At 37.5% G+C, this 20698-nt stretch overlaps 3 protein-coding genes across 5 annotated transcripts; 1 reads left to right on the plus strand and 2 right to left on the minus strand.

The window, feature by feature from the left end:
• Positions 1 to 1022: 1022 nt before the first annotated feature.
• arl6ip4 (ADP-ribosylation factor-like 6 interacting protein 4) lies at positions 1023 to 4728 on the minus strand. 3 transcript variants are annotated; one of them, XM_037681032.1, is made up of 6 exons: positions 4506 to 4728; positions 4106 to 4435; positions 3004 to 3121; positions 2838 to 2907; positions 2715 to 2767; positions 1023 to 2184 (listed from the first exon to the last, which is right to left on the minus strand). In XM_037681032.1, the coding sequence occupies exons 1-6, from the start codon at positions 4642 to 4644 to the stop codon at positions 2079 to 2081; spliced, it is 816 nt and encodes a 271-aa protein (XP_037536960.1). In that variant the 5' UTR covers positions 4645 to 4728; the 3' UTR covers positions 1023 to 2078. The 3 variants fall into 3 exon arrangements, with proteins under 3 accessions (XP_037536960.1, XP_037536962.1, XP_037536961.1); XM_037681034.1 differs by having other exon boundaries at positions 2115 to 2184; positions 2669 to 2767; XM_037681033.1 differs by lacking the exon at positions 1023 to 2184 and having other exon boundaries at positions 2403 to 2767.
• Positions 4729 to 7183: 2455 nt separating this feature from the next.
• Positions 7184 to 11438, minus strand: mthfd2 (methylenetetrahydrofolate dehydrogenase (NADP+ dependent) 2, methenyltetrahydrofolate cyclohydrolase). The gene is made up of 8 exons (XM_037680392.1): positions 11249 to 11438; positions 9746 to 9930; positions 9089 to 9211; positions 8735 to 8887; positions 8549 to 8656; positions 8372 to 8464; positions 8152 to 8277; positions 7184 to 8061 (listed from the first exon to the last, which is right to left on the minus strand). Exons 1-8 carry the CDS (start codon positions 11326 to 11328, stop codon positions 7913 to 7915), a joined length of 1017 nt encoding a protein of 338 aa, XP_037536320.1. The 5' UTR covers positions 11329 to 11438; the 3' UTR covers positions 7184 to 7912.
• A 3439-nt stretch (positions 11439 to 14877) lies between these two features.
• mob1a (MOB kinase activator 1A) lies at positions 14878 to 20411 on the plus strand (the record flags this gene model as incomplete). The annotated part of the gene is given in 5 exon segments (XM_037680393.1): positions 14878 to 15046; positions 17001 to 17167; positions 17936 to 18029; positions 19672 to 19805; positions 20248 to 20411. Coding segments are annotated over 5 exon segments (573 nt in total), but the record flags the coding sequence as incomplete, so codon positions are not given.
• Positions 20412 to 20698: the final 287 nt, after the last annotated feature.

Raw genomic sequence — 20698 nt, forward strand, 5'->3', positions numbered from 1 at the left:
AAGTTAGGAAAGCAGAGGAGAGACTCACTTTATTATGTTAGCCATTTATTTTTAAAACTAGTCAAATTGGGTGATTTTATTATTATAATTTTTTTTAATTATCAAACGATTGTTATTTGTCCCCTCTAACAGGCATGCTAAAAGCTGACTACAGTGGACCAATATTGGCGCAAATGTAAAGGGAAAATGTGCAATATTACTCAGCAGCACCTCCAGATCAAACAGACCGTTAAAGAAAACGCCGTGCACTGACAATCAGTCGAACTGGCACATCCACAGACGTCAAACTGCAGAGATTTGATGTCCAGATGTTGGCGCCGCCCAAGGCACAGGTGCACATTTTCACCAAATGGAGATTTCTCACAATAAAGAGGCACAGACCTGATATCAGTGTAAAGTTACAGATGGCTCATTTCTGTGGAGATGTTTTTGTTTTTATTCCAGCATTACAGTACATATACTTTGAGTAAGAAAAAAGTACTGCAATTCCTGAAATATTTCAGCAGTAAAAACCAGGTCTATGAAGGAAACTCAAATTCTGTAAAAGCTCCTCAATATATATTATATATATAAACTTTTCATGGGAAATTAAGCTGGGAGATTTTGGAAATTCTAATTGGAAACTTCAAGGAAATTTTTAGAAATAAACTGGAAATTTAAACAGACCGTGTCATATTCAAATAATATATTTTATTTGCCTTAGACAGATAAAAGTGTAATGAGTTTCACGTAAAGATGATTAAAGTAAAATCAGTTGCTTATGATTACATCACAACTTTTATAAAGAGTGGATTTTGAACATTTCATTTTTTTGTTGTAATCTTTCTAAATTCAGGTACACGACTGAACAAAGATTTTTTGTTTGTTTTGTTTTTTTTGTCATGGTATTCCCATAAAAGCAAAATGAAAATTGAAATGTTTAAATTTATGTTCAGAAAATCTCAAATTTAATTCACATGACTGAATTAATTTATTGCATCTTGTTGAATCATTTTGCCTTTTTTTTTTTTTTTTTTTACATTTTATCAACATAGACAACTTTTTTTTTACAATTTCAAACAAAACTTTTCATGTTTCAACAGTCTTATCATTTTTTCAGTGGTGCAGCCATGTAATCTGGTTTTAGTCAAAATCTCCCCAACTATATTCAAAATGCAGGTTCAGGAGTGACCTTTAATATTTTTAATTCCTGGTTTGTTGCCGTTTTTTTTCATGAAAATATCTCAACTTTGAAAATCCTTGGAATTTTGCAACCACTTTATTAGCGATTTTTATATCTGAGATCTTCTTTTGCCCTCTGAGCTTCTCATGAGGAACTTGCAGTTTCAATCAAAAATGTTTCCTGCTTTTACTTACAGTAAACCGCTGTACCTCTGCTGCTTGTCAAGGTCAAGTTGTTGGGAAAAAACAACTGTACATATAAAGGAAATATGGAAAATAATAGGCTATGTTGGAACAACACTGAAGTTTAAATACCTTGGGGCAGACAATCGCTTCAATTGTGGTGGTGATAAAAACACAAAGGCCATTTATGTTGGGTTTTTTTGCTTTATAATCATTGTTGTATGAAAATGTTTCAAATAAATACTGTTTACACCCAAACGGACCTAAAAAAGGAAGACCGGTCGTTCATGTAGAGTTCTTTTAAAGAATTAATCTACCGTTCTTCACAGATGATTCCTGGGTTGATCTAATGTGACAACTGTTTCAACAACTTCATTGTAAATATCTGGAAAACTAAAACGGACAAGCCATGCTTGGAAAATGTTTGACTTGTACAGGGTGTATATTTTGTGGGTTTTGGATAATTTTGTTTTTATCTTTTCCTTTGTACATTTTATGAACATAGTAAAAAGAAGTTATGAAAAACTAAAACACGTTGACCTGTGTGTGCACTTTAAAGACCAAGATTCAGCTTCATGTTAAAGATGGGTTTGATTTGAGTCAACATGTCCTCAAAGTCTTCGTTACAGCAGGGCTGGGTTCAACTCTTGACTTCTGGTCCCTTACTGCATATCTCCACTCATCTTTTGTCCACTTATTCTGTCCGCCCAATAATTCTTCAGACTTAAGGGTTTTCAGCTTGTTTCTTTTTTAAGACACTGGCATATTTTTCCACTCAAGATTCCACCTAGTTTTTGTGCCTGACAATCTGCTATATCTGTTGAAGAGAAAGTGGCAGACCTAGAAAAAAGCAGCCAACAATTAAAAAACAACTCTAAAAATGACATAATAGCCTGGCTTCATGGAAGCAAAAAATGAAGGACGCAAAATATATTTGCTCAGTATGATGAAGACGTTTAACAAAAATGTTACATTTCAAGCATTTATATAGAAAAATAAAGAATGAATGTAAAAAGGGTGTAGCCAAAATAAAAAACACAGCACTTTGATCTAACTCTTTGTGGTTTACATTAATTATACAGTAATCATTGCTGCTATTTCATGAAAATATCATTTAAATGTTTATCGTCACAACCCAGTCCAAAACCCTAATCAAACGTTTGAAATATTTCTAAACATTTTACATTAACACAGAAAAAGTAAATATAAATTAAGCTAAACTATTTGTCATCATGTAAAGTTGCTGCTTGTTTAGCTCCTCATTGACTCAACACATCCAAACATTTTGTTCAATGTTCTGAACACTTCAGCAGTTTGAGCAAACCTCTGTCACAGACTGGTGATGTTTAATGAAACTTGATTTTTCCTACTTGTTGATTCCCAGTTTTCTCTGAAAGGCATTACCATCTCCCTTTGTAGCTTGCTGTGGGAATAACAGAAGGTCAGTGTGAAGTTCATGGCAACAATGGGAACAGGAAACGGGAAAGGTTTACCTTATTGATATCTTTGTGTTTCTCTCGGCTGACTATCTCCTCAATGATCTCTCCCTCTCCTCTCACCAATCTGGATAAGATAAGAAAAATAAGAATGTCAGTCATCTCAAACCTTTATTTTTAACCATTTTATTATTGCTGAACTACAGTCGTTCCTATACCATACCTGGTGCGTCCTGTTTCAGGGTCCACCACCTTGCGGATCACGCTCTGCCTGGCCTCGTATTCCTCTTTGGTGAGAGGCCTCTTAGTGGAAAGTCGGGCCTTCTGCTCGTCGGTCATGACTGGAGAGGAAAGCAGAATAAAAACATGAAAAAAAGCTTTGTGAAATGGAGTACTTGTGCAAATGTAAAACTAAACAGATCTGAGAATACATTTAAAAAAATTATGTTGTGTTTGTATGTTAGCAAGCAAACTTTGTAAAGCAAACTTTCTAAAGATGCACTTTAGCCATTGTAGACAATGTTCCTGGTATTATTTATAACATCTACTGAAAAACTAATTTATATAATTCTACAAAGTCTATGATAGTGAAACAAAGTTTTAGTTTTTTTAAAACCTAATATTAACTAAATGATAGTCTCCATATAGGTGCTACAATTTGTCATAAGAAATAGTGACAGTGCGCTTTAATTTAAATTAATTTTTAAGGATTTCTGAGTTTGTGTCTGTAATATCTCACAGTCTGTAATATCTCACAAGGCACATAACCTTAAAAAAGTTAGACAGAGACTTAAAGCTTGATGTTGTAGATAAAACAAAAGTGAACGTCATGATGAGTTTGTCTATCTTTTATACACTATTATTAAATTTACAAGGAGCAGAGTCTGAAAAAACAAATGTTTTTTTTTTTCAATACACCGGTATTTGTTTTCTTCCATACTTACTCATCAATTCATTAATTACTTTTACCCACTTTTTCCTTTTTGGGTTACTGGTGCCCATATCCAGCAGTCACTGTGTGAGAGGCGGGGGACACCCTGGACTGTCGCAAGTCCATCACAAGGACACATAGAGACAAACAACCATTGACACACTCACTCACACCTAGTAGGGACACATTAGATTTACCAATTGGCCTAACCTGGAAAATACAATAATAATAATAATTTAACTTTTCAAGACTATGTAAAGGTGTTGTGTAGAGCATCTCACTCCCTTCCTCTTAAACCAGCTGCAAAGCGCTGTGGTACTGGTACATTTTGGCCACACTGTCATAAACATTTACAAAAGACCTCAGGTATTCATGTAAGCACGTGAAGTGTCACCTGGTCCGAGCTCCTCTGCCTCCTCATCATTCTGCCACATCTCCAGGTACGATGGAGGCTTCTCTGCTGCTCCCTGAGGCTCCTCTGCATCCTTCTTAATCTTCTCCTTCTTCTTCAACTTCTTCTCCTTTTTCTTCTGTTTCTTCAGTTTAGCTTTCTCCTTCTTCAGCTTTGCTTTCTCCTTCTTCAGCTTGCTCTTCTTGGCTTTGCTTTTCTTCCTCTTTTTCTTCTCATCTCTCGAGGATGAAGATGATGAGGAAGAGGAGGAGGAAGACGAGGAGGTGGACGATGATGACGAAGAGCGAGTTCTGCGCTTCTTTCTCTGTCCATCTGAGGGAGAAAGAAATGCTCAGTGTGCTTGGGTTAAAGGGCTAGTTCATATTGAGAAGAGTCGGCTAACCTTTCTTTTTGTGAGTTTTCGTCTTATTCGACTTTGATCTGCTTCTGCTGCTGGAAGAGGAGGAGGACGATGAGGAGGAAGATCGTCTCCGTTTCTTTTCCTCTCTTCTAGCTCTGTCCGGTGATCTACTGCGACCCATCGCGGAGAAACAAATTGTTTACAGCTTTCAAAGTCTAGTTTGGACAAACGGAAACACTGTGCTCATTTCCGGAAACGCGTTCGTCTGCCAAATCGGCCTCGGAGCAAAACAAAGGTTCCGCTGTAGCACAAATTATTAATAGCATCTTTATTTTATTACTCTTTAAAGAGTAACACTTTTACGACACACAAGATTATTTTATAGTGAGGGCTTAAGTACTTCTATCTTTACTTTTAAGATTTACCGACCATAAACATATAATCATAGACTTGTTCGCTCTAATTGAAAACTGATGATTTTAAAACAGTCTGTAAATGATTTGATTTAAAAGTAATGATTTGAATACTTATATTTGGGACCATGAAGACTGGCTAATAACCAAGACCTGAGTTACCATATTTTGGAGTATCATTGTTTCTGCTTTTCCCTCTTCAAGGGTCGCCAAAGTCATCCTTCTGCATCTCACTCTGCATTTTCTGTCCTCACTCCATCTACCTCCATGTCCTCTCTAACTGTATCCATATATTTCCTCTTTGGCCTTCCTCTTTGCATTTTTCCTGGAAGTTACATTTCTAACATCCTTCTATCAATACAATATTGCGGACTGAACTAGGTAAAAGAGCCTACTCCGCTCCTGTTCCCTGGAATATCTTGCAAAAAGACCTGAAGCTCTCGACCTTGACCTCTCTAAGTGGCTTTAAAAATTGGTTAAGTTCATGGCAAAAACCAATGCAGACGTGCTTCTGTTCTTAGTTTTCTACACTGCCTTATAATCTAGCTGTTTTTTTTTTGTTTTTTTTTTCACTACTTTTCCTTTTGATTTTTTCACTACTTTTCCTTTTGAATGTCCTTTTGGTTGCTATTTTTGTTTTGATTTGTAAAAAAAAAAAAAAGAAAAATATTAAATTTTGTATGCCTCTTTTGTGACTGTCTATTGTTGTTGTTACTCCCTGTTGCCATCACTGTTAAAAAAAATCAGGTCTCTCTTGTAAAAGAGTCCCCATGGCTCAATGGGATTAACCTGTCCAAATAAAGGTTAAATGAATACACCGTCTCTCCTCTGGACATGTCCAAACCATCTCAGTCTGGCCTCTCTAACTTTAACTCCCAGTTGTTCAACCTGTTCTGTACCTCTGATGATCTCATTAATCTTATCCATCCTTGTCACTCCTAAGGAGAACATCTACATCTTCATTTCTTCCACTTCTAGTTCTTTCTCCTGTCTTTTTTTTGTCAATGCCACTGTCTCCAGACCACACAACATAGATGGTCTCACCGCTGTCTTGTAAACTTTTCCTTTGACTTTTGCTGACATAAATCACTCCTGAAACTTTTCTCCATCCACTCCATCCTGCCTGGACTATTTTTTCACCTCTTTACCACATTCCCCATTTAAAGTACTTGAAGTCTTGCATCTTTGTGACCTCTGCTCATTGTAGCCTCACTGTTCCACCTGTCCAGCAACCTGTCTTCCTCTCATTTACACACATGTACTCTGTCTTACTACAGCTTTCATTCCTCTTCTTTCATGTGCATACCTCCCCCTCTCCAAGTTCTCTTCTGCCTGTTTCAGGCTTCCACCAAAGCATCATTAAAGATGTGCTCGAGTTAAATTACAGTATTTCTTCTGGATAAACCAACTTGAGCAGTTAGAGGTTAAATTCATCTTGGCTAGCAGGTTAGTATTACTGCACATGCTATAAATGGTTTAGTTTCACTCAAAGAAGTGCATTTAAGTACAATGGTGGTAAACTGTAATCTGCAGTTCTTCTGCAGCAACTCCCTGCAGCCTTGATCAGAATTTACAAGGAAATTAATAGTATTTAAAATAAGTTTCAAATACGCTTTGCTGCTCTGGACAAATTTTATTTAGTGGAAAAAGGAGCTGGTATGTCTCTATAGGATAAATCAAAGCTCCCAGTTATGAAACTAAAGTGATATTTATGTTATTGTTTTATATTTAAGCATCATTTTGATATTACTTCATCACACACGATTTGTGACAAAATAGGTATGTTACTAAGTAACCATATGCAATTTTCTATAGAAGGAAAATGACTCCAGTTGTTTTTATTTGATCAGTTCTGCAGTTCTCTTGTGTCCTAATAAAAAGTGCATTTTGTGCATTTCCCTTTCAGGTGAAACCTGTAGCTTATATTTCCAGTTTCTTCTTTTTTGTACTTTTGTTTTTGAGCTGTCAATGAAAGTAAATATACACAGGGAGTATATATTTCATGAATTTCTAATGGTAACATTACCCTGTCTGCTCACTTTATCCAATGTCTGCAGAACACAAAAACTTCCTAAAACTATTGATCATACAGCTAATTTCTATGTGGTCTTTAGAAGAATTGACATGTTTACTGGTATATATTATAAAAGTTCTTTAATTCTTACAGATTTTTATTTTTTTTACTTTTTAGTTGCTTTGTCAGAACAGCAATGAATGTCCAAACATAAACAGGTCAAATAACAAACTTTACACTGACATAAGATCCAAACAAATCCAACAAATTCAGTGTATAAGAACAAAGATCTGCAGTATTTCTCACCTTACAAATGACAAAAATTGATCAAATAAAAAAAAGGGGCTGTAAAATAAAGGACAACCTGAAAAGGTCAGTCTATCAGGTGTCAACAGATTATTTTGTTTTTCCTGTGAAAAATACAATTCTGTTATATTATTTCTATTTATATAATTACCCCATCTTATTTTCTGACTGTGCATAGAAAGCAACAATGTGAGAAGATACTTGTATTCATTTAAAATGTTCTGCAAAGGCATTAGTGAATATTTAAAGCTTGTATATTGATAAACATCCTTGTTCCTGATGATGTTAGCCCTTAACACTTCCAATACTTGAGCCTAAACTAACAAAGAATCAAACAAGATTCAGTCACTCTGTTTTTAACTGCTCATATGTTAGTTATAAATAATCACTGCATTCATGTTTAAAATGTGTCTCTGTAGCAATAAATAGAAACAATCTCTCAAGACTCTTTAAAAACTTCAATGTCAAAGAAGTACATTACAACTGAGGATTACTGTTACAAAGAACATGCAGCTGCATGAGTGGATGTAACAGACTATACTGTACATGGCTGGACGTGACGCTCGGAAAGTCGTCAGCAGAAAGAGAGCCTCAAAGCTCTCCTCTTTCTAGTTTGTGTGCAAGCGCTTGGCCAGTCGTTCCAAGGTAAAAAATAAAAATAGGAGGGGGTGTCATTGGGTGGAATGAGTCACTGCAGCTGGGGACGCTCTGGTTCATTAGGATGCAGCAGCCAAACGGATTCTCTCAGGAGGAATCTGCAGGACATTCTTGGCAGCTTTGACGGTGTTCTTCATGAGCATTGCTACAGTCATGGGTCCAACTCCCCCTGGGACCGGGGTGATGAATCCTGCCTTCTTCCTCACGCCTGAATGTGGACAGAAAACACATGTTACAAACACAGTGGAGAGAGGAAAATGTAGAGCAGAAAACCAGTCCCACTCCATCTTTACTGTACCTTCAAAATCCACATCTCCAACCAGCCTGCTCTTTCCAGTGACGGGGTCCTGAACTCGGTTTATTCCCACGTCAATCACAGCTGCTCCCTCTTTGATCATGTCTGCTGTGATTAGCTTAGGAATTCCTGATAGTCCAAAGAAAAGTACCGTGGTTAAACAATTTACTCCCCTCAAAAACTGAAGATTATAAACACCTCAGACAAATGAAAAGCGACAAACCTGCAGCAGCCACAATGATGTCCGCCATTTTAGTGTGCTGGCAAAGTTGTTCCTTTGGAGTGTAACGGTGAGTAATGGTGACTGTGGCATCACCTGAAGCAGAACAGAAGGATATACACACTTAACTTTTATCCTAAATGTAATTTCACATGTGAACACAGATATACACTAACCAACCTCCAGGCCTCTCGTGTCGGCCGTCTGTGTGTAGCAACATGGCGATGGGCATGCCCACGTTCTTGGAGCGCCCTGCAACTAGTACATTCTTTCCAAAAGTAGGAATTCCTGAAAAATACAAATAAAGATTAATTTAACAGCGTTTCTAATTCGGGGTTATGTGAAGTGACAGGTAACTCCTGTTACCTGTGCGTTTGATAATTTCCCAGACTCCCCAGGGTGTGGCAGGAAGCATGGTAGACTGATCCAGGCACATGCGGCCAACGTTAACTACATGGAAGCCGTCTACATCCTTGGCAGGAGCAATGGCATTACAGATCGTCCTCTCATCGATGTGATCTACGGTGAAAATAAAGACGAGTTACAGTCAGGACAAACAGACAAAGTAGCTCAAAAGTAAACAAAAACCAACAGCGTTTTAGGTTCACCTGAATTCTAAGCTTTCCATCATGGTTTAGAACCCTCCCGCAAAAATAATCCAACACAAGTGGGATTTACCATATTACCTAATCTCATCTGACATTTCCAGTGTTCATGTACCTGGCAGAGGGAGCTGGACCAGCAGGCCGTTGACGCGATGATCCGCATTGAGTTTGTAGATTAAGTCCAGTAACTCCTCCTCGCTGATGTCCGAGTGTTTGAGAATCGTCTCACTTGAGATTCCTGTAGGAGTTCAAAGTGAGAAAACATTAAACACACAAGCTAAATATTTTAAAACGCTGGTTGAAGCTTCTTGTTGGCCCCAATATTCACCAGCTTTTCAAGTAAAAAAAGAACAACACCATGCATGCAGGACAACCAATAGCCTTTTAGTTGTCCATTTTTTGAAGTACCAATACATATTATTAATGTTAGCTTAAGTTACCACCACTGTAAACTCATGTACCCACATTACAGCTACAACATTAATCTTCCTCAGACAGTTATATTAATTTATCCTTGTAGTGGCCACATTACGATGGTGATGAACATAAATGAAATCTTTTTCTTGTTTAGATGTTATGTCTTAAGTGCATTTTAGCTAAACAAGACAAAAAGAGCTCCAGAGCATTCAGATCTTGATCTTTTGAACTATAAGTCAAATCTGAAATCCTAGTTTCTGGATATTGGGACACTTTTATCTTTTTTGTGTGTTTATACTGTAGGATATATATATATATATATTTTCCACATTTGAGCATATTCTCCCCTACTTACCAACGTCAGCTGCAGCTCGAGTTTTGTTGAGAACATAGGAGTGACTGGCTGGGTCTTCTCCAACAAGAACCACGCTCAGGTGTGGCCTACTGTTGCCAGCTAAAACCCATTTCTCCACATCGACCCGGGTGTCTTCTCGAATCTGACGTGCCAGTTTCCTCCCTGAGATGACCACCGCCTCCTGCCTGAGTTCATAAGATATCGAGACGAGCAGAGAAGTGTGAATTTATAGTAACTAAACGGTAAGTACAAAATGAAACATATAGCCTCAGCTGTAACTGTAACCAGTCTCTACAATATTTCTCTAAAACTCATTTAGTACTTGGAAGTGGTCTGTACTTATCAGAAGTTTTGAAATCAGAATCTGCTTCCTGACTTTCAATCATGCAGCTTGGAGAAGAACCAGTTCTAGTTTCTAAAATTAGAGGCAAACACATCTCCACTTGACTGAATCATATTCCTAATATCACCGTAATGTATTTACATGCTTATGCAATAATATCCAACTGTTTATATTCCCAAATTTACAAGGTTTAACATTATATAACACCAAACATTAAGCGACAGCCAATAACTGAAGATTAATGAACCATCATCTGTGATGTAAGAACCTCTGTTTTTCTGCCAAAACCAATTAAACCCCAAGGAGACGTGTTTGATGAGAGTACGGGGACAGTCATCTACACTCAAGGAAAAATGTGTCAAACTTTAAATAAAATCACACAAATTTAGCTAAAATGTTGTTTACCGAGGGAAAACTTGATTAACTGAACCAGTAGTTTAAAAGGGAGAATCACGGATGGGTTTTTACACTCAATTTATCTAATTATTTACACATTTCTTAATACTTTTGCATTGCTAATTCACTTTTCATGATTATCGAAGTTGTAATAACATGCGCCTTACACACCACAGATTGGACATTGTCCACTGTGATCATGCAGATCATGTGCAGGAACCACGAGGAGGTTTAATTTATTTGGGAGTGTGTGCAACATCAGACTAATTACATGCATCTCAGTTTACACTAAATTCCTGACATGTCCTCTGCAGCACAACACACACACACACAGCACTTGTTTTCATTAGATTAACTCCATCAAATATGAAATATAATAAACAAGTGAATGTGTGCTTGCATGCAAACCAACACCTTGATGATGATCTCCTGTAAAAACCTGTCACCCCCACCGGGTGCAAGCCCCGTCCCCGATTTCATCAGCCTCCCCCTGCTGCAATGCTACCGGCACGCCGCTAGTGGGCGCCCCGCAGCACGACCAACTGCGGACATTTAGTACAATCAAATGAAAGAAACCGCTTAGCTAACTGACGAGCCTCCTCCGTGAGCACCAAATAAATCCGACAACGGAGGTAGAACTCAAAATAAACCCAGAGACGTGATTTTATCCATATTTCCATTCGATCGATGGCGGCGCTTCACTGTGTGTCTAACTAAAATCGGTCAGACTCTTGAGGGCGAGAGCTCGCGACAGATCCACTCACCTCGAGGCCGACGTGTGCAGTTCACAGACTTGGTACCGGGTGTGTTGACACAGCTTCCTGAGAGTCCTGACCGCTGCCATTTCTGACCCACTGGAGGAGGAGGAGGAACGCTACAGCCGGCTGGTTCTAATAAAATACTCCACCCGGACCGTCAGAGCTCAGCCTGTGTGAAGGAAGAGGAGGAGGAGCGGAGAGCGTTTACAAACCGCCCAAACTACGTGCGCCTTACGTCATGAGTATGGCAGGCCAATATATCATATAATAAGCAGACTGGCGCTTCAAGTTCAAGTCAATTTTATTGTCATTAACGTCACAAGTGGTACATGCGGTGGAACGAAATTATGTACTCAGGATCCCAGTTACACCCAAAAATAGCAAAAATACAAAAGAAACAGTATAAGAATCTAAAATATAAAAGATCTAAGATATACGCTAAGCACTAATAATGTAAAACGATACGGTGTAACAACAGCAGCCCGAACATGAGTCTGTGGTGAGCAGATGGGTACGAATGAATACAGCAGCATGAGATAATCAGCAGCATGAGATCAGCAGCATGGATAATCAGCAGCACATATAAGTATCTTTTTTTTTTTAACCCTTTATTTATACAGGTAGTCTCATTGAGTCACGAGAACTCATTTTCAAGAGAGACCTGTTTAGGAAGCAGATGGTGGGGGTTAAGGGCCTTGCTCAGAAGCCCAGAATAGGGCAAATGACGGTGGAGACAGGTGTGGGTGTTTCACCTTTTCCACCCACATTTTGATGTTGATGGTACCGGGAGTTGAACCTGTGACTTCCATCTTCTCTAACCTCTGCACCACCACTCCCCCAAATCACCAATTAAAGTGACATTACAGTATTTTTTAATTTTCTTACAGTGATTCTCCCGTTAGGGATTTATGAGTCTTAACAGCTTCAGGGTAGAAGCTGTTCCTCAGCCTAGTGCTTCTGCACTTAATTCTTCGCAACCTTCTGCCTGAGGGGAGCGGGGCAAAAAGTGTGTGTGCTGGATGAGTGGGGTCTTTCATGATGCAGGTGGCTCTCTTCCTGCATGTGAAGGTGTAGATGCCTGTGGTGGTGGGGAGGCTGACTCCAACAGACTTCTGTGCAGCCTTCACCACTCTCTGCAAAGCTTCCTTTATGCAGTTGTGCAGTCTCCATGCCACATGTTGATCCTGTAGCACAGGGTGCTCTCCACTGCACACCTGTAGAAGGAGGTGAGGACTGAGCTTCCCAGTTACCAGATGCCCTTCCTGATGCAACCACAATGAGCTACTGCAGGGAGCAGAGGGCTGCCATCCAGGGTGCCCTGAGTAACAGATCTGGGGGATAAGGGCCTTGCTCCACAGCCCAGAGTGGGGCAAATGAGTGTGGAGGCAGGTGTGTGTGCTTCACCTTTCCCCCAAAATTGCAATGTAGGGGTGAGAGGATTCGAATCAGCAACCTCCTGATCACATGCTTCTCTAAACGCTGCTAGGTTTGATTATATGTTGTAACGGCATGCCCAAACCCACGGGCCTCTCCCACAGCAGCTGGGAGCTCTTTAAGTACCTAACAAGATCAACATTAAATAAATGTACATAATGTAAAAACAAAGTGTTATCAGTTGCAGTATCTTATCACGGGAAGATATTTGTTCTGACAACGTTTTCTAAGCATCAACTGTTTTTCCCCACAGCTGTAAAAATAAATGTTATGGAGGAAAACGGACTTTATCTGCTAAATATTGTAGTGCATGATAATGAGGCCCCTGGACAGGATTTTAAAAAGGCTCCACACCCTCCAACGCAGCAACACCCTGTCTGAAGGACTCAGATGGGATGTGGTCCTTTTTTTGCATTTGTAATTTCTAAGTTATTTTATTATTTTTTTCTTGAAAACATTTTGAGTTATTGAGTCATTTTGAGTCTGATTCTAGTTATGTTGATTACTTTGTCATTTTTTTTTTTTTTTTGCATGTATGACCAAGAAGAAATGCTCAGTCTTTTCAAACAGATATCATCAAGACGAACATTCAGGCTTCTCCTGCCCCTTTCAGCTTGGAGCCATTTTTACCTTCTTCCTATGAGAGTGAGTAAAATAAAATAAAAATATGGAGTTTCACTATATCACAAGACAAAATATCACTCACAAGGATGGATGTATGGATGGATGGATGGCTGGAGGATGGACGGAGATTAAATAGTGCCTGAATAAATGAACTAAAAGTTTTCAATCTAACAAAATGTTGTAGTTAGTTAAATTACTACATATGGTTACATTTTTAGTTGCGACAAATGTACATAAAAGCAGTATTTGATTTTTAAACTAGATTTTTTTATCAACGTTCTTATGTCTATATAAAAGCTAACAATTATGACAAATCAATTATTTGACTAATAGAAGTACCCGAGTCAATATATTATTTATCAGTGTGAATGTGAAGACTCAAATGTACAAATATGCACACACTTTAAACTAAACTGTACATTAAAATTAAATTAGATGAATTTAGTTATAAAGTTAAGTTTTCTCCAACCTTGCAAAAATCTAATCCCAATTACACTGCTCACACCAATCTAATCATTCAAGTTGCAGTATAAACACAAGTTAATGAAATGCAAATTTATAAATCTTTTGAAATTAATCTGTAAGGTCAATTAGTTTTAGATAGTTTCACAATAAACAACATACGCTTGGGAGGGCAGGGGCCTTTTTTCTACAAGTGTGCTTTAAAGCGTTACTGCAGCCCAATTGATGGAGTTTCTTTACGTTACTTAAATATATTTTTTAAAAGGGTTGTAAGCTCAATCATCCAGGTAGATAACAACAAAAAAGGTTACATTGTGTAATTTGGACCAGTCTCTTTAAGTGAGAAATGTTTTGTATCCCATCCAGAGGACTTCCTCAGTCTACGCCCTGCCAACCAGTTCTGTCCCATAGGTAGCCGTCACATAAATCTGACTTGACTTGTCTTGACTGTTGCGTTTCAAGCCAACTTCTGTTGTATGGAGGACGGACTGTGACAAAATGAAATAAATGAATAATACATACATAACAATTAAATGTATAATTTAATTGTAAAATACATAATTAAATCATTAAGTATACAATTAAATTATTAAATACACCATTAAATAATGAATAAATAAATAAATAAATATATCATGAAATAAATAATTTAATTGTGGATTTAATCATTTTATTGTATATTTAATGATTTAATGATGCATTTAATAATTAAATGATACATTTCATTATTATGTATTTATTTATTTCATTTAGTCACATTCCGTCCTCCGTACTGTTGGAATATCAAAATTAGGCTTTTAACACGTGCAAAACACACCCATCCAAAACAATCAATCATCATGTACAATCAAATGTTTTAGACCAGCTGGCGAACACTCAAGTAATACAGATAGTATACATATATACACTTTAGTGTTTGTAATATATATTACAAACACTAAAATAATACACAAGTAACATAATTAATAATAATATAAAATAATATAAGGAAGACGCGGGTAAAAATAATGGATGGATGGATCATAATATAGAAAACAATGTAAACAGTATTGATTTGTTGAACGTGTCATACCAGCTACAGCCTGTAGGGGGCGACATTCTGAAGGTTCAGCTGCTCAGCCAACAGAGGAAGAGTCGCAGTGGGTGCAGTTTACGTCGAGCACTCGACGCTAATAAGCTGGTTAAATAAACATTTCTAAAACTATTTTTTTGTTTATTGAACCGGGACCAGGAGTTCCAGTTTACACCTTTCAACAACTTCTTCGTGAAGATGAGCTTCTTGTTGTAAGTAAAGTTGAAGCATTGCTTCCTGTCGCGGAGCTTGCGGTTAATCTGTTAGCTGCGCTTCTATCAAGTTCACCCGAGGAAGTTCAACTGAGACACGGAACAGAAAACTAGTCGACCAACCGCATCTCAAAACTTGTAGCTAAAAATTGAATTAATCTTTCTCACGCATAGGATTGCCATCCGTCGAAGTTGTGTTGCTTTTGAGCTGTTCTCGTTTAAATCTTCAGTGTAAAATAACTTTTTATTTATTTTTTATTACCGATTGTGTATGCTAACTTGGTTAGCTTAGTGGTTAAAGCTAACTTACGGCCGGGTTGGTTAACAGTAGTTTTCAACTACAACAACTACATTATCTTTGTCTTTTGGAGCTCTCCAAACACGGATCAAGCTGATTAATCTCCATGTTTATAGTCACACTGTGATGACAGTCAATCACATTTACCGTCATTTACACCAACAACAACTCGGCTGTGGCACAAAAGTGATGTCTTATTCTGAAAACGAGCCACAGCATGTCTGTATAAGTTTTAATTTGCCGTAAATAGCTGTGACAGCGTTACACATCAAGTTTATAGGTGTTAACCTTCCAGCTTCTTGCTCAATCGAGCCTGGAAGGAGATTCAAGTTCAGAAAAAGCACGTGTTGTTTTTAAAAATGTATCTCTCAGATGAAACCTACGGTATGTTTGCTGTTTTCTCTGAAATGAATGTTCCTATGTGCACATTGCACAACACAAGTAGAACCCAGAGAAAGCTGCATAAGCAGCAAAGAATAGTGGATTTCAAATAATCAACAAAACAATAAAAGTTCATGTTATGTTGTTTTTTTTGGGAAAAAAAAAGAAGCTATTTTGTAGTTCAGTTTTTTTACATTTTTAATTACTGGTTATCCCCCAGCACAGAGTAATGTTGTGTATGCTGTTCAGTGTCAGGAGGGCTGTGATCAGTCATACATCGGGGAAACTAAACAGCCACTGGCCAAAAGGATGGCCCAGCACAGAAGATCAACATCATCAGGCCAGGACTCTGTGGTCTACACTCATCTCCAGGCCAGCGGTCACTCTTTCAGGGATGAAGATGTTCACATCCTGGATAGAGAGGAACAACGGTTGGAGAGAGGAGTAAAGGAGGCCATCTTTGTGAAAAGAAATCGTCCATCATTAAACAGGGGTAGAGGCCTCCGGGTTCAACTGTCCCCCTCTTACAATGCTGTGAATGCTAGTATCACTCAGCCCCCTGTGAATAGTAAACAGCCATCAGGGTGCTAATGATCCATTGTTAGGCTGATGGTCCTTCTTGATCATGTGAGCAACTGGTTTTGGCTGTTTGCAGCAAACTGGTTGATCCACTACGAGAAGATGCTATTTATAAGACTGAGCTGAATACAGCACCTCAGACTGAAGAAGTCTTTCGAATGAAAGAGAAACGTTTCTACCTTTTTTTGTTTGTTTGTTTTGTTTTTTGAATGTACAGAGGACCAGACTTAACTTTTTTTAGATTTTTCTACCTGGATTATTGAGCATGCATCATGATATTGGTTATTATATGTTTGAATTCATTCTTTTTATTTGTTAAAATTGTATACATGTGCCAAGCGGCTTTAAAATCTGTACAGTACCTTTCATTATGCTGTGCTTTGCTCAAGGAAAAAAAAAATCACCTTAAGAACATTCAAATTAAAAATAAAAACAATAATGCTTCAAAGTAACTTAGCATTAAGCTAACTATGCATGTGTTGTAATGCCATGTTTAACATGCATGGAAAATAACTGAACAGTATCTTTGACATCCAGACTTAATACCTATCTTGTCACGTCATCCTTAAAAATCAAATGTGAAGATGATGTGGTGCACAACATGACATTTTATATATGATTAATTTATGTTTTAACTTCCATTGCACTGGCACAATCCTCCTTTATTTATGCACAGTTGTGTTCATTTCTCTGCAGTGGCAGTCGCTCATCCAAGACCTTCAAGCCGAAGAAAAACATCCCAGAAGGATCCCACCAGTACGAGCTGCTGAAACATGCTGAGGCTACACTGGGCAGCGGGAACCTGAGACAGGCTGTCATGCTGCCTGAGGGAGAGGATCTCAATGAATGGATTGCTGTCAACAGTGAGTGAACAAATACAATAAGCCCACGCACCTAGTCAACAAATACCCTTTTACAACTCTGACTAGAGACCAATGTTAAGATTAATCTTTGATCTATGTAAAGAAAAGGTTGTCTTTGCAGTATAGAGTTGAATGAATGTACAGCAGAGAAATTGTAAGTAATTCTAACTCAACAGCCAAATATTAGCCAGTAAGGAGTGATTGAGGCTGGAAATTATTATTTAAAGGTTAAAATGTCTTAACAAATTTGAGGCAGGTCTCAAGCAGATACAGATTTTTTTAATTTTTCTTATGAAATTAGAATATATATAGAATGTATATTCTGTAGTATATTTGGGAAATAAAGCTGTTGAGTGGTGGCACAATATGAGCACAGTAGTTAGTGTGAGAGTGTCAGTCCAACTGTGATAAATGTTGCAGAAGTTGTTCTCTTGATGTTAACTAAATATTAGAAGGTTACAATTTTTAACACAGTTCTTCAGAACTTTTAAATATTGTATTAGTTAAGTATCTCAACAAATTGTACATACAAGGCTAATTCGCCTTGATTAGTGAGGAGAGGGAGGCTGAAATGAGTAACCTAGGTAGTACCGGTAATCTTTAACTGGTCAGATGGAGACTCATTGCAGAGAGGAGGACACATGTAGCAGATCTTGGTCATCAGTAAACACATCGATGAGGCTAAAACAATTCATTATGCAGCCTTTTTTAAGTAATAGTTCATATTTACAATAGTGTAACACAAATGTATTTTTTTCTTTCTTTTAGCGGTGGATTTCTTCAACCAGATCAACATGCTGTATGGCACCATCACTGAGTTCTGCACTGAGACCAGTTGTTCAGTGATGTCTGCAGGACCAAGGTAATAAACATTTTCTTTTTTTTACTCATGCAGCCTCTTTTTATAAATTTTTTTTAATAAATTTTTTTAGATAAAAGTTTTAGGAAAACTTTTGAAAAATCCACAGGTGTAATATAACATAAATATATTATGTTACTGATTTTTAATTATGTACACCTTGAATGAGAGTATCTTGAATATGCCTTGGTCACATTTTAAAAGAAGAAAAAAAAATCAATTCCAATTTTAATATTTTCTTTCTGTGAAGAGTTTAAAAAAGATAACAAGCCTTGTTGTCAACAGAAGTGTTCAGATGGTAGAACCTGGTTGCATCATAACATCGGAGGGATTGGCTATATCTGAAACAATCATTTCCTAAAGATATTTCATACCTTTGTGGGATTTTTGTTTTGTCATCAACTGCCGTATTAATCTGTGGTGCAATGTTGTTTGAAGCACTCAGTTCAGACCTGTAATACAATGAAATAATGCTCCTCCAGTAATTTAGGAGCCGTAGATGTAGTAAGACATTGATAGATCTTGTTCTTGTCCACTAGTTAATTATGCAAAAACTGTGCCTCAACATAGTTTAGTGTTGATTAACAGTGAATCAGTATCAATGCTGTATTTAGCAACAAATCCATCTGCCTATCCAGCTGTCTTTGTTCCCTAATTTGTATCAAGATTTTAAGCAGCAAACTGAATATAAAGTGTGATGTCAGCTACAATGTGTACTGTTCTTCATTGGCAAATAGGATGTGAAATTATTACTGATATAATTACAATTTTGAAGTTAACGGTAGCATTTTTTTGTGGCCTGCAGTATTCAGAGCATGACACATTAACTACCTACACCCAGTGTATCAAATTAGATATTCAGTTATTTTTAAACGTAATAGTTTTTAGCATATGTACATCCTTAATTGATGCCAAAGACCCAGTGTGAAGCTGAGCATTAATTTAGAGACATGAAAAGACAATTGAACTGGAGCTTTGCAGTCTGTGTTGGTTATCAGGATTTATTAAACATCCTTAGTTGCTCCGATTTGCATATTATCCCAGATTATGATCTAAATAAAACTCAGTTCAACTGACTTCATGCTGAATTCAGTGAGGGAAAGTCACGATGCTCCCAGACAGGAAGAGGGGAATCAGCTGACTCTTTTAAGGGTTGTAATAGTTCACTCTTTAAACCAGAAGTAACCAGTGTTGCAACCGTTGAAATTGCCTTCATAAAGTGTTACGTTTCTCTAATTTGTCACTTTCACAGTGTCGAGAAATGATCTGGTTTTAGAAACTGTACAACATTTTGTCCGGGACACCAACACGTTTATTTACAATGGTTAAGACAGCGAGTCTTGAAACGTAAATGTCATATGAGGACAAACAGGAAATAAACTTTGCATGTGCTCTGTTTGCATAGTCTGTTTAGTTAGAATCTAGATTTGGCACTTCCTCTTTCCCCTCTCCTTCCAAGACTGTTTGTGCTCAGACTCTAATCAAGAGGAAGAGATGAGGGTTTACTTCCTGATATCAAGAATGAGACAGATGACATTTTACATTTCCTGTTTGTTCTGTTTTAAAACTCATCTGCTACTTTATTTTGTCTTAAAAGGGGAAAAAACATCATGGTTTCATGTTGTATGTATATGTTTCTGTGTAGGTATGAGTATCACTGGGCTGATGGCACCAATATTAAAAAGCCAATCAAATGCTCTGCACCTAAGTACATTGACTACTTGATGACCTGGGTGCAGGATCAGCTGGATGATGAAACCCTTTTTCCCTCCAAGATTGGTGAGTTTGGTTTAGTTGGGACTTTCATAATTTTTTTGTTTCAGTTTCACCTTTGTAGAAGTGAGTTACACAAAGGAAGAGCAGACACAGTCACATACACTTCAAGCAATTCTGATGTCTTAAGACATGAATCCGTTTCCTTGATTTGACCTTTTAACCTTTGAAAATTTACTGAGAATTGTTAATAGCTTTCATGTTTCAGAAACACAATGAGATTTGAGAATTGTTTTGCTGTTAAATTTGCTGTTCTTCCTCTTTGTTTGATTTAGAACGTTGTGTGTGCTTTCATAAAAATACGCTTTAGAAAATTTTCTAACTTGCTCCCAGCACTTTTAAATATTTAGAAGTGTGTGTTCAATAAATGTAAATTCAGTTAGGTTGTTATAATGGTTCATTTCCTGCTTCTGACATCAGTATTTTTCCACCACCTTCTGCTCCGTAGGAGTTCCCTTTCCCAAGAATTTCATGTCTGTGGCCAAAACCATCCTGAAGCGTTTGTTCAGGGTTTATGCTCATATCTACCACCAACATTTTGACTCTGTGATGCAGCTGCAAGAAGAGGCTCACCTCAACACCTCCTTTAAGCACTTCATTTTCTTCGTCCAGGTGAGATTATTGCACTGAAGTGTAAGGTTAAAGTGTCTGAAGTTGCACCTGGTAATGTAATGGTGAGAAATATTTTTAGTCATACTTTTTGCATTAGTTCGGCTACTTTGAAAATGTATCACTTCTTTAGGTTTTTTACATGTTCAAGTGTGAATCATCACAAGCATCAGCATGACAACTGTGCACGTCAAGTTCTGAGTTCCTTGTTTGGCTCCATGCAACATTTTTATACTGTAGGTTAAATGTTTGGTTGTATAAATAAATAAATAAATATATATATATATATA

This window comes from Nematolebias whitei, chromosome 8 (genome assembly GCF_014905685.2).
Source record: "Nematolebias whitei isolate Nwh7 chromosome 8, NemWhi1, whole genome shotgun sequence".
NCBI lineage: Eukaryota > Metazoa > Chordata > Actinopteri > Cyprinodontiformes > Rivulidae > Nematolebias > Nematolebias whitei.

Bases quoted from the DNA above. Each gene is read 5' to 3' on its own strand.
- arl6ip4 (XM_037681032.1), bottom strand. From the start codon at position 4,644: ATGGGTCGCAGTAGATCACCGGACAGAGCTAGAAGAGAGGAAAAGAAA. The intron at 2,908-3,003 runs GTATGGTATAGG...TATCTTATCCAG, and splicing joins CCTGAAACAGGACGCACCAG to ATTGGTGAGAGGAGAGGGAG. The intron at 2,185-2,714 runs GTAGGAAAAATC...GCTTTTTTCTAG, and splicing joins AGAAAACTGGGAATCAACAA to GTCTGCCACTTTCTCTTCAA.
- mthfd2 (XM_037680392.1), bottom strand. From the start codon at position 11,328: ATGGCAGCGGTCAGGACTCTCAGGAAGCTGTGTCAACACACCCGGTAC. The intron at 8,888-9,088 runs GTACATGAACAC...TTTTCACCGTAG, and splicing joins GGTCCAGCTCCCTCTGCCAG to ATCACATCGATGAGAGGACG. The intron at 8,062-8,151 runs GTACAGTAAAGA...GTCCACATTCAG, and splicing joins TGGAGATGTGGATTTTGAAG to GCGTGAGGAAGAAGGCAGGA.